The sequence below is a fragment of the Zootoca vivipara genome, chromosome 2 (assembly GCF_965207765.1).
Source record: "Zootoca vivipara chromosome 2, rZooViv2.hap1.1, whole genome shotgun sequence".
NCBI classification, from domain to species: domain Eukaryota; kingdom Metazoa; phylum Chordata; class Lepidosauria; order Squamata; family Lacertidae; genus Zootoca; species Zootoca vivipara.
This window is the reverse complement of record NC_142584.1, coordinates 59,051,037-59,064,800: the sequence shown is the minus strand read 5'-3', so window position 1 is coordinate 59,064,800 and position 13,764 is coordinate 59,051,037. Positions and strand designations below refer to the sequence as shown.

Below are 13,764 nucleotides of genomic sequence, written 5' to 3'. Positions count from 1 at the left end.
TGCTTAGAAATCCCACAGGATTCAATAATGCAGCTCAAGAAAGTATGCAGATGACTACAGTCTTTTTCTGCAAGCCCTGTGCACTGAGGGATGGAAGTGAAACAAGAACTTGTGTCTTGCTTGCTCATCCGTGAACCATCTTCTAGGCCAGGCACGTCCAACAGGGGGATTGTGATCTACCAGTAGATCACTGGATGTCTGTGGTAGATCACTGACACCCCTAAAAAACGTTCACCCAAAATTTTCCTCCTCCCTAAAAAAAAGCTGATCTATGACCTGAAGCCCTAAACAAAAATGGGCCTCCCTCCCTCCTAAAAGAAGCTCAACAAGTTTGACCTAAACCAAAACAGGGCTTCCCTTCCTTAAAAAAACTAAACAGCTTTGACCTGAACCCCCCAAAAGGGGGTAGATCACTCCCAGTTTTTAACTCTGTGAGTAGACCAGAGTCTCTTGGGAGTTGGCCATCCCTGTTCTAGGCCATCTAGGGTGCAGGTCTGATATCAGAATACTATCAAAAATCTGTGGCAACTAAGGCAAGATTTTCCAGGGCGTTTATAATGCTTTCTCCCTAGGAAATACAAAAGAAATTCAAAAATGTGTGTGTGAAAAACTGACCCAGTATCCTCCTGAGTTTAAAATCTACTTTAGATTTTTTTAACCTCAGTTGAAACACATTCCAAAATAATTCTAAAAGACATGACACCTGTGAGGATTATTCCATTTTTCATGGATCAATAACTTAAGATGGCAGAACATACTAGAGTCAGGCTCTCTGTACAACACCCTGCAGCTAACTCTAAAGCCATGAACTCTAGAAAAACCCGCACATGTGCTTTTTAGCAAGTGGATCCATGGCAAATGGGGCTATAAAGTCTCTTCTGAATGCCAAAGGACAAGTTGCTACTCCACAACTTCTTGTTGTGATTCTCATGATGGTCTTTAAGGCACGGCAGCCCAACCTTTCTTAAACTCCTTCCCAGCTCTGTCAAGTTTGTGGCCAGTATGTTGCACCCCTCTTCCACCACCAGAAAAAGCGGCTCTTTTTAGCATCTTGCACTGTGGGTGTTTAAAACCATAAGAGAAACACACAGCTAAAAGTTGCATCTCTACTGGCCTCCTAATTGAATATACAACTGGTGGCTGAACAAAGTTTGGCAAATCATTTAGCAAGACCCTAAGTGAGAAACTGATGCAAAAGGTTATTGATACAGTAGAGCAGCGGTGGGAAATCTCATGCCTATGGGCCAAAATCCAGGCTCCCTATCTGATCCTTAAAGACTCTCCACAGACCACAAGACTCTCTGCTAAGACCATGCTATTCGCCAGCCCTATTCTACCCCACCCCACCCTACCCCAAAGTGCCTGTTTGGAATGTATCCATCTCTTGGTTGGCTAAATGGAGAGATGGATGTGGGTGCAGATGTAGAGAAACACCTGACTTCTGAACGGCTGGGATGCAGCTTAGAGGTACATCTGTTGCTCCGCTCACTTTGGTCTCTGGCCCTACCCACCAGTTGCATACAGCCCCTGGTTGCCCAGGAAGGAAGGGGAAATGCCCTAGGAATGAAAAAGGTTTTTGGCTGAGGGAGCCGGCATACAGCTTCCAGGTCATGTGGCCAGCATGACAAAGCCGCTTCTGGCGAACCAGAGCAGCACATGGAAACGCCGTTTACCTTCCCACTGTTTATCTACTTGCACTTTGACGTGCTATCGAACTGCTAGGTTGCCAGGAGCAGGGACCAAGCGACAGGAGCTTGAATCCCATCGCAGGGATTCGAACCACTGGCCTTCTGATCGGCAAGCCCACAGCGCCATCTGCAGGGGGGGGGAGTAGACCCCGTTTAAACTTCTCCATCCAGCCCAGCATCCTGATGGGAATGGGAATTGCAGCTTCTCCAGTCAATCAGATCAACAGTCATTTGATGAGCATGGAGGGGGCAATAACCGCTCCTCCTTAGCTGGTCTGCACAGATCAGCTGAGGAGTGGGAGCTCCGTGTGGCTGGGTCCATTCTGTGTGTGTACATGCAGGTGATGACATCCATCACTGGCATACAGACCCAGGCGAGTTAACCAAGGGTGAAAGTGGCCCTCAAGCCAAAGGAGGTTAGCAACCCCTTATCTAATAATTGCACATCTTTGTAGAGTGACTACAAAACACACAATTAAGTATCTGAAATGGAACAGTCTATTTTCCCCCCTGATACTGCATCAATTAAGGGTTCAGACTAGAATATGAATATTCTGTAACCACAAAAAAGATTAAAATAGACTCTCGAGCTAAAGGCATAATTGATTTCTGCAAAAGATCTGCACTAGAACTGTGAAAATTGCTGATTCAGCTTGGATGGACTGATAGAAGTCAGAAATACTTTATTTTTGTTCTGATGCAAAACATGATTCTTCAGTTTGAAAGGGGAAACAGATAAAAGTTACTTACCATGCAAAGCGCTGGCTGCTATCATTCTGTGGTCTCTGCATTTGTCATGCAAACCGGTAGCCTACAAAGCTGAGTTTTCTTGGTAAGGAGCAGAAGAACATTTTATGTAAAAGAGCAACACACAATTGTACATGGGATTTTACTCTAACCTATACACAATAGCAACAGCATAGTTAGGACCTCCTCACACATTAACATTTTAGGTGTATAGTAATCCCTCATTTTATGTGCATTTGAATTATGCAATTTCAACAATATGAAGTTGAAGGTGGCCTGTTTGAAATTGTACAAGTCACAAGCAAGGTTGAGAGCTTAAAGGTTCTTTTTGCACCACGTAATCCCAAGCAGACCTGGCACAAACGAGCTTTTAAGATGCACACCATGCTTTGTGGGAGTACTTGGATGTCTCGCTCTCTCCCTCACCCATTAGCCATAGAGTGACTCCGAGGGTTTGAGAGTATATGCAATTTTTCATGTATACTGTACATGGAACACTTGAAACTGAGCCTATGCATAAAGTAAGGGATTATTGTACTTAATAATTGGGGTTCTCCCAGACTTTTATCAATTCTGGATGATTCACCCGCTGCACTGCCATCTCGAGAAAGCAGATATTGCCACAATAATTCATGCCCTATTTGCAGGAAGACTAGATTACTGATAACACGTACTATGTGGGGCTGCTTTTGAAGACTGTCTAAAAGCTTCAGCTGGTGAAAAACGCAGCTGTCCAGTTGCTTGGAATATTTAATTGTGATTCTGTACTGCTACTGTTATTACTTTTAAAGCCCTAAATGGCTTGGGACCAGGGAGACCCATATGAATTTTCCTGACCTTGAAGACCCAGTGCTGAGGGACCACTAACATGGTCTATCAGGCTGGCAGGTACAAACGATATACTTTAAGGTGGTTAAGTAAATAAAAAGAGGCGGGCCAATTGTTATGGCACTCCCTCCTGTGGGAAGTGTGCTTATTGCTGCTGTTTGTGAAATTACTTTCCCCCATTATTTTATGATGGGAACTGCCTTGAAAGGGCTATATAGCCCTGAAAGGCATTACACAAATGCCTACATAAATAAAACATGAAGCAAGAATGTAAACAAATATACATCATACAGGTTAACTCCTGTACGTAGCAATCCCGGAGTTTGCCTCTTCAAAATGAATGAAATGGCCCTTAAAGAGCTTAGAGCAACACACCACCTTCAGATATATATATGAATGAGATGTTTTCCAATATACAAATCTATTGAACATTTTCATTTCCTCTGTGATTAACAAAACCTAAGGGGGTGAATGCCTACAAGCATCAAAAAGGCCAACAATTCAAAATGGTGAAAAATAGCTTGTTTCCTATATAACTCCTCTTCAAAATGGTGAAAAATAGCTTCTTTCCTATATAACAACTCTTCATGTTAAAGGGTACCAAAATGTGATCAGAAATAAATGGGTAATGTTTGTAAAAGCTTTTCTACCTATTGTTGAAATACTAAACAACAACAACAACAATGGTCTTGACTTTCAAACATATTTTAGTTCTGTCTTTCAATATTAGGGTTAGTTCAAGAAAAGGGAGAGAGTTAAGTTTGTTTTCTGCCAGATAAAAGGAACCAGAATTTTTAAAAATCAGTCTCCACAGCAAAGCTAAACTATATGTAGTTCAGGTGATGCTACAGAAAACACAACTATTTGTTTAATACACTAGCAAAATATTTATTTTTTTATAATGATGTAACAGAAGTGAAATATTTCTTTTTGGTGTGCCACAGTAATTGTAGTTAAAGAAAATAAATGGATTAATGGGCTCTTTATACATTTCAATGACAAAAAAGGTTAGCATCAAATTTGAACTGTTCATTTAAACAAGTGAAATATTTATCATAACCACCCCCGACCCACATACACACACACACACACACACATTATATATATATATATTTATATATATATTTAAAGAATTATAGTTTTAAAATCTATAAAAAGTAAAAAATATACACTCAGATCTAATTCTTATTCAATCTTTAATATAAAACTGTAAACATTTATTTACACACAAAAAATGTGTAGTATAGAAAACTGAGCACCCTTTTCGATTCAGTTGTAGGGGGTTTGGAAGGCAGTGGATGTTGAACACCTTTTCACCTGTCCATGACCACAGTATATAAATAAAGCTGAGGCAGCAGGCTAAGTAAAGCTCAGGGGAGCCACATCTTATTGCTCTAAAGCTGCAGCAAATGGAAAGCTCAAGTAAATATTCATTTATGAACTGCTACAAGCGGCTGAAGGGCAGCACTGAGCCCTTCCCCACCAAGCCTCCATACTCAATTATGACTGCCAAAAATATTCTAGGCCATTCTGCTTAAAACTGAACAAAGTTAAACAATGTATGTCCACATCTGAAAAAGACATTAGCATTTTACTGGACATCAAAATCTGATTGCAGCATTAGAAATACAAGAGGTTTCATTTTCTTTTGACACAAATTATGTTTAGGAAATCCAACTAGAATTTATTATTATTTAATTCCTTAAAACCTGCTATTTTTCAGTGGGCCTGAGGGAGAGAAAAAAATCAGCAGAACCCAGACAATTAAAAAACTATGAGGCTCCAAACACCTCCAATAAGAAAAGGAAGGCACGCTGGTACAAAATTTCCAAACTGTTTATAAGCAAAGTTCAATTATTTCCATACCTAACCCCTCTCCCTGCCCCTGCATGTGTTCCCTGGCCAAAAAAATCTACAGCGATTAAAACATTTTCTGGTGACATTTTGGACCAATTTTTTAAATAAACTGAGCTCACAAACAATTTCACTCAATCGTTGACTTGTGGAAAATATTAGTAAATTTAACTCTAATTTACTTATATTATCAGTCATACCAATGCTTCATTCATTAAAATGATCCGCCTCTTAGAAAATGGTGTTTTAAAAATATACAAACAATGCGATTTGCTTCAGTTTGGACATTCAGCAGTGAAATCATTCATCAACATGCAGCTTCCACAATTTAACCCCCATCAACAGTCCATCAAGATACAATACAAAAATCTGCTTAGCATGGCATACATAACTCGCTCATGAGTAGCAAGCATATAAAACAGAACTAATATCCATGTGTAATTTGGGAAAAGATTAAATAAAAGTAGTGTTAAAGCGGATTTTTTTTCCAAAGTGCACATCTGAGAAAAACACTGCAGATACAGTAAAATATTTCCTTCCTATGGTTCAACTGTTGTATCCCTTATCTTTTTCCCTGTCTAAAATATCCTAAACTCAAATCTTCACACTTTTCTTGTGTAGAGATGCTCCTGAATAGGCCTGAAGAAAATTCTTTGATTCTCAGTGACAGGTGTGATGAATTAAGGAGGTAAACAGTCCTGTTCATTAAAGAACAAAACCAGACTCAGAGTAGGGAACAGAGGTATCTGTGCATCTAAAACAACTTTCAAATTTATTACCTTTATAAATGAAAGGTTAAGGCAAAAGGTGGTTTGTTGGCAAGTAGAAGAATTTTTGGTAACCTGTTAAGAACAATTCTCTCTTTTCCTTGCCCTGCATGGGACCATCCCAACATATGTATGAAGGGGTCTCCATGAACCATGATGAAATAGCAGCATCTGCTTCACTGGAGATTAGTCTACATATTTCTAAAGAGATTAAATCACTAAAAAAATCCCCAAAAATATGGGGGCTCTCACAATGGAAGAACCTTTAATAAAGTATTACGCTTCCCCGGGCTCTCTGTGCCATTATTGCAAAGTTTTTCAGGTTAGTAACAGTTTCCAAGGCACAAAACTTCCTTCACTTGCTTGACCAGAGTAACAGTAACAGATCCTGTTCTTATTGGTACAGCATATGTGTGGCAACAAAAAATTGCTAATTATAAATGCCCTCTGAATCCAAGAGAAGAAATAAGCTGTGATCAACCCAACGTTCTCATTTAATGGATGCTAAAAGGGAGATAGAAAAAGTGCACACTTGATTTTAAGCTGATTCTCCGATAAAAAAAAATCATCAAAAAACCAAGAGCTCAGTCTTCCCCCACAGCAGAGTGCAAATTGCTTAGCTTAGTAAGCCATAAGATATTTACGAATGAGGTTCCCAGTTTAGGGCTCTAGCAACCTACTGCTGGACAAGTTTTAACACTCAATGATCTTCAGCACAGAAAGCCATCAGCTATTATTACTGTGAACTCTCATATCTTGCTTGCCAAGTATCACTAGGGACTAGAAGAACGACTTCTCAAACTAGAGTAGATTTTTCAAAGAAAGTGTTGCACAATCTTTCCTTCAGAAAAAGGTTGCAGAGTGTTAACTTTCACTACTTTGCAGGTCAAGTTAGAATCAAGAAGCCTGTCAAGTACTAGTTGTAGAAACGATTGCCTTAACACTGAGTATTTTGAGTTTTCCTTGCTGGCTTACTTTCTGCATCACCACAGCATGGTTCGCATTTAAACCTTCAACTGAAAAACACTGTTAAAATTGAAACTTCTGAAGGGCTGGCTGGGATGCACACCAAACTGACCAGGACTGTTTCCATTAGCAGTGTTCCAGACCCAGTACAAAAATGAGAATGTTATATCCTATCAAATTGGGGCATACTTCTCATGCTGTTAGACCCAGAAGGGAGCAGCTCCAATACATTCCCACTAGTGCCTGTGAATCTTCTCAATTCCACAGGTATTTGGTCCAAAGATCGTTGTAATTAAAAATAAAAGATTTTGGGGGGAGGATCCCCAAACTTCTTTTTAATGATTCCCTAACAACTCATCCAAGTCATTCATCCATTCTTCTGAAGTCCTGTTTTTCAACAAAGTGTCTATAAGATCTGTATCCCCCGTTAAGTTCGGCAGTCCATTCCCACCAGATGGGTTGCTGTAGGCAAAGGGCAGTTCCTGACTTGGTGTCCTCACTGGATAACCTTGACTACAATGCAGATTGGCTCTGTTAGGCAATTGCTGATTTTGATTCTGGCTGAAAGACGTCATATCTGGGACAGCTTGATTCATGCCTGGCAAGACCTGCTGTGATGGGACTGCCTGCTGGGTAGGAGGGTTCGTCCTCTGCTGGGCACTTATAGATGACAACATCTGTCCAGAGACAGCAGAGTTCATGGACGTCATTGGCCTGCTGGTGTTGAGGCTTACCTGAGGCATTCCTTGCGCAAACTGTTGATTGGTCAACTTTAGGTGAGTCTGCTGCATATGGAAAGTGGAGTTGGCAGTAAATGTCCCTAAACCACTGTTCCCTTGTGCCTGGTTGTTCATATTTGACATACCTTGGTGCTGCCATGATTGATTTTGGACCCCAATAGATGTTGGCATCCTTGCCATTTGTGGCTTGGATAAATTGGGATTCAGTGCTCCTTTACTGTGCTGCTGAGAAATGCTGGCAGTTCCTAGGGTGCTCTGTCCATATCCAGCAGGAAGAGCAGTGCCCTGTGCCAAACTGGGTTGTCTTTGCATTTGTGGCTGTCCATTGGCACTTGGATTTGCATGCTGTGGAACCATCTGTGTCATACCAGATGCCATGTTGTACAAGGTACCTCGCTGAATGCTCTGCAAACCAGGATACTGAGTTACTCCTCGATCTTGCTGATTGCTGCTTGAGGAGACAGAACTGTGTCCTGGGCCAATCTGGATCATATTCTGAGTCTGAGAAAACATGCGTGGACTACTGGAGTTAGACTGGCCTAAATTATTTACCCCTGCCATCGCTGGAGATGAGCCTATAACACAAAAGGAGAGTTTCAACGTTTATAAAAACTAACCAGAACATATCCTCAATTTAGATGCAACATTACACATATACTGCAGCATTTTGTAGGTGTATTTAGGACTCATTGCATTGAACCTTGAGAAGTGCCAGCAGAAGGTGACTTTCCTGTCACTGCTACCTCCCCCCAGCAGCCCCATGGAAAAACCTCTCTTAAGGGTTAGGGGATCCTCTTGAATAGGGTGGTATTTGCAGGGGGATGAGGGCAATCACTAAAATTGGGTGGAGGTACCTTTCACACATCACAAAGCTAGCAGCTAATAACAGGAATAAGTACTGTTTATTAAACAGAATATTATGGTGCAAGGGCAGAATCATGACTGTCACCTATGTACTGTTCCAAATAAAACTATCTGAGCTGGCTGCTTAAATTTAATGCAAGCATAGGGTTGATTGATACCATCACACATGAGCCAAGCCACTCCTGACCGTGCATGTGCCCAAACAAGACAGTGTTATTGTAAACTGGATGATACATGGATAAAATCACAACAGCGGCTATTTTCTCAGCTGCTGCAACAACAGTAATTAGGCAAAATTACTAGAACACTGGGAGCACAACTTTGGTTGTATCAGAGAATGAAGAAGCTCTGAGACCAGGGCAACCTGTACCATTATATATGTGTCTACTTCATTAGTGCTGCTATAAAGTCTATAGCGAGGCAGAGGCTGTAAGGCAGACCAGGAACACTCTGCAAGTCTTGTTAACTGCCAAACAAGGGCAAGGAAAAAGAAAACAACAATGCATGAGTTCTGCAATACAGGGGGTGAATTCAAATGAACCACTGATGTGGAAACCTCTGTCCTCATTCACAGCTGTCACTTGCACATACTGAAAAGCTAGCCTAGACAGAGCCAATCTGTGTTGGAAATTTACACTGAATATGCACTAGCATGAAAATTACCATCACCACATGCAAAAATATGCCAATCCAGTTTGTCTCATCTGCCACTACCCTAGTACTGAACCCTCCCAAAATTAACATACTTGATTTAATTGATAGATAGCAAGTAAGGAAGATGATCAGCTTACGTTTCTCTTTAGCAGTGCTACCAATACTGAGAAAAAATAAAATGCATCATTTGCACACTTCACAGTAGGAGTGATTCCTCTGTAACTTGTATGGATGCAATAGTTTGTTTGTTTTTTTAAAAAGGCCAAGCACTTAAACCCAGAGCATAAGATTATGAATTAGGGCAATAAAAGAACATTTTAAAGTTAACCAATGAACAAATCCATAGAAGCTGAAGACACTTTGCTTTTGCATACACCTCTCCTGCTTTCCAGCTAGTCTTTCACAAATCAATCCCATGGTCCTATTTACCTGTGAACTGTTGTTGATAAGGATTCTGTGTCTGGTCTTGGTATTGAGGGGGTGGTCGTGTTAGATGCCTCTGGAGCTGTTGCTGTTGTTCCTGATGATGCCTTTGCTTTTCCTAAAACAGGGCAGATGCAAAGCTGTAAGAACACACGGCCTAAACTTTGCCATAAACAAGCAATGGTGTATATAGGTTGATTGCTGTCTCAAGCAGTCTACAATCACGTTAATAACATCATTAAAACAATTACAGTGGTGCCTCGCTTAACGAATACCCTGCTTAACGAAATTTCCGCTTAACGAAAGGTTTTCTCTAGTGGAGGTTGCCTCGCTAGACGAATTCGTTTTACGAAAAATTCGTCTAGCGAATCGCGGTTTCCCATAGGAATGCATTGAAATTTAATTAATGCGTTCCTATGGGCAAAAAAAAATTCGGGGAAAAATCAATGCATTCCTATGGGATTCGCTAGACGAATTTTTCGTCATAAGAAAAGACCCATGGAACGAATTAAATTCGTCTAGCGAGGCACCACTGTACAGAAAAATGCTACTGCTTAGTATGTAAGAAAATCAAGGCTAATGTATAGAGTAAAATAAACAGCAGAATATATCACAGAAGGTGTTAGAAAGGGAGTCATATCTATAAAACAATGAGCTTCACTCAATAATAAACTGACATTCCAACTAGGCAAACTGCCTAGAAGAATTTGAGAACAGTTAAGCCTTTTTATCTAAAACAGAAGGGAATGTAGAATAACAGATTTTGCCTTCCACTGGAGTTCTTCACAGATTTTTGTACTGTAGTTCCTCGCTAGTAAACATGCTCCAAAGTCAAGGAAACGGGGTATTTTGAGGGACTCTACATCCACATTGCAATGCCTCCTCTCAAATAAATGTATTAAAGGGGAAGAATAGTGAGACATTTTAATCCTGAGGAGGTTCATTCATTATGTTCAAGTACAGTGGAAACATTCCTTTGGGATTCCAGCAATACATTGCTGTACCGTCACTTTAAATAAATATGGTAGTACAGTATACCAGAACCATTTTTACACTGCACTGTGGGGACTAGAGAACAGGATCTGGCCAGATCTCCCCCATCTCTCACAGAAACAATTTAGCAAGTGGGCAGCACTGCCCTCCGGCCCATTACCTGATGTCACAATGTCATCAGAACATTTTTTTCCCCATAAGGTCTGAAATCAAACTGCAACAAAGTGCCTTTCAAAACATTTCACAAGATGTGACAATCTTCTCATCAATGGGTTTTGCAAAGCACTTTGCAAGAGGCTTATCAAGCCCTGACAATCAGCTGATAGGCGGGTCTTGCCAAGTGCTTTGTAGAGCTACTAAATACTTTGTTTAGGCAAGCTTATCCAGACATGTAGAAGCTGCTGAGTGTTTTAATTTCATTTTAGCTTATTGATTTTAATTATTTTTGAATGTTCTTGATACTTGTTTTTAACTGATCTTACTAATAGTTATTGTTTTATTCTTTTTGTAAACCAGTTTGAGGTGTTATTACAATCCTTTTTTTCTAAAGATTTTTTTATTTTTGCAAAACTTGGGAATCCATTTAGGTCTGCTGTGTGTGCGGGGGAGGGGCTACCATTTTGGTTGCGTAAGAATTCATATTTACCTCTGTGCTTTGTCAGGAGCTAATGAAAGATACCGTGTTTCTCCGAAAATAAGCCATACCCCAAAAATAAGCCATAGTGATAAGCAGTTTAACCTTGTAGGTTAAACGGTACCATACTTAATAAAAAAAATAAGACATCCCCTGAAAATAAGCCACCATGTGCTTTTTTTTGAGAAGAAATAAACATAAGACGGTGTCTTATTTTTGGAGAAACACGGTATCAGTGAGAGGAGAAAGGTGGTATGCGACTCTTCCTCTGTAATACGTGACTGTAATCCCCTCCATTTTTGTTTGTTTGCTTGTGGAGCAGGAAGTCTTCAGTATTATCAACAGGCAGAACTGAACTGCTCTTAAACAATCAGCATAACATGCACCTTGGCTTCAGCAAAACCTTATTTAATATAATCAGGTAACAGGAAGGAGTTAAAGTCCATCAAAATAATAAGACAAATACAAAAAGGAAAAGTTACACTTATTCTGATGTCCCCTACCTGTTCAGCAATTAGTTGTCTCTGCCCCATTATAAACTGTTTCTGTTGTTCCATTAACAGTTGTTTTTGTTGCTGTTCCCTCTGTTTCTGCTGATCTAGTAGCATTTGGTGCTGCTTCATTACAGCTGCTTGCTGCTGGCTGTTGAGATAGGCTGGATTGCCATGGTTACCTGCCATGGAAACACTGGGTGACTGTGCATTCACACCAGAGCCGGGAACAGAAACAGGAATGCGAGGAACACCAGCAGAAGGATTTTGATCCTACAAAAGCAAACACAAAAATTAGATGGATAGCCTGGAATTCAGTTTCGGAACACATGATTAAATCTATGGTTCTGCTTCTGATGGAGGACTCATCATATATTCATAGCTATCTGCCAAGAAGTGATACTCAACGTAATTTTAGTTTTGATTGAATTTTACTTTTAGTTTTGATTGAAATCCACTCTCTTATTATGATGCCACCGTTGTGCAAAAGCACAAACCAGACTGGAGAAACAGAGAGACATACTGTATTTCCACACATTATAAAGTGGGTGAGGAAGTACAGGTCACAGTCCCTCTTCACCACCTGTGGGGGCCACTTACAAAAAAAAAATAGGTGTGGCTTTCACTGCACAAACACACACACACACACAACACATATCTCACACAACACGTGTGGGTGGGTGGATGCGCACAGACATACACACACACTCTCTCCCCCATTCTTTCCTCTTTTAGCAATTAGGCTTTTTCAAGCCCAATGGCTGGAGGAGGACTGCAGCAGCAGCAGCAGCAGCAGCAGCAGAGGGCAGCACAAAGATCACCCTTTCAAAAAGGTTTTAAAAGTGACTGCTGCTTTCAGCAACTATTACAATGTAGCAAAGAAGATAAATGAAAGTAAGCCTGTCTAACAAAAATCTTCTTTAAATTAAATGCCACTTCTGAAGAGGCAGCAATCATGCATACTAACGGTGATATTGAAACAAAACCACACAATGAAGTCAGAGTCTGTTAATGTCTAGTGAGTGGTAAGCAAAGATCCATGAAATGGCTGCATGGAGCAGCAACCATCCAGTGACAGGATTCAATGAACCTCATTGTGTGAAGAAGCACAAAGGGCTTTTATAACCAAGAGGATTCATTAAATACAGCACTGAACAGAAACACAGCACACATACTTTCCAATAATAAGGAAAAGAAATGGAATTCCTCTATGGGTTGTGCTCTCACTGGGGGAAAACCCCAACATTCTGATGCAGCTTAACAGTACCCACTATAATATATGTGCTCTGGTACCCCTAAAGTAGGCCACTTTTGTAATATAACTTACATTACACTGTAATAACAGTTGTATTATTCATTAAGGAGGTGGAAGCATTCTTTAAGTAAATTTCTGATTGGCTTTTTAGACAACTTGTACCAGAGATGGAATGTATCTCCTCACTGGTCAAAACAGTTATCCATCTTCATTAAGAGGCCTGTTTTTTCTGGCTCTAGGTTCCCATAAATACAGTATGTGATGTTCAATCCTTACCCTTGGATGATTTCAAGGAAATGAAGACTAATAAAGCCGTATAGGCCAGGCATCCCCAAACTGCGGCCCTCCAGATGTTTTGGCCTACAACTCCCATGATCCCTAGCTAACAGGACCAGTGGTCGGGGAAGATGGGAATTGTAGTCCAAAACATCTGGAGGGCCGAAGTTTGGGGATGCCTGGTATAGGCAGTGTTAGAAACTGAGATATGAAAGCTAAGAGCTAAATGGCATCTTAAACCTAGGTTATGGGCACCGCCGCAATGGAGTGTCTAGGCATGCTTTTTTTATAAAAATACAAAGCTAAAAATGAATGAATTGCAGCTAAAATCTTATGTTCATTTTTCACATGGTCTAGTCCTCATCTTAAAGGGACCCCTGACCATTAGGCCCAGTCGTGACCGACTCTGGGGTTGCGGCGCTCATCTCGCGTTATTGGCCAAGGGAGCCGGCATACAGCTTCCAGGTCATGTGGTCAGCAGCACACAGAGAGAAACGCCATTTACCTTCCCGCTGTAGCGGTACCTACTTATCTACTTGCACTTTGACCTGCTTTCGAACTGCTAGGTTGGCAGGAGCTGGGAC

At 40.7% G+C, this 13,764-nt stretch overlaps 1 protein-coding gene across 2 annotated transcripts in view; it reads right to left on the bottom strand.

The window, feature by feature from the left end:
* Positions 1 to 4,126: 4,126 nt before the first annotated feature.
* MAML1 (mastermind like transcriptional coactivator 1) overlaps positions 4,127 to 13,764 on the bottom strand; it is a 28,231-nt gene continuing 18,593 nt past the window's right edge. For both annotated transcript variants that reach the window (XM_035105632.3, XM_035105633.3), the window contains exons 3-5: positions 11,662 to 11,922; positions 9,538 to 9,649; positions 4,127 to 8,165 (exon numbers count right to left, since the gene is read on the bottom strand). In XM_035105632.3, coding sequence (XP_034961523.1) covers positions 7,186 to 8,165; positions 9,538 to 9,649; positions 11,662 to 11,922 — 1,353 coding nt within the window. In that variant the 3' untranslated portion in view covers positions 4,127 to 7,185. The remainder of the gene's footprint in view (positions 8,166 to 9,537; positions 9,650 to 11,661; positions 11,923 to 13,764) is intronic.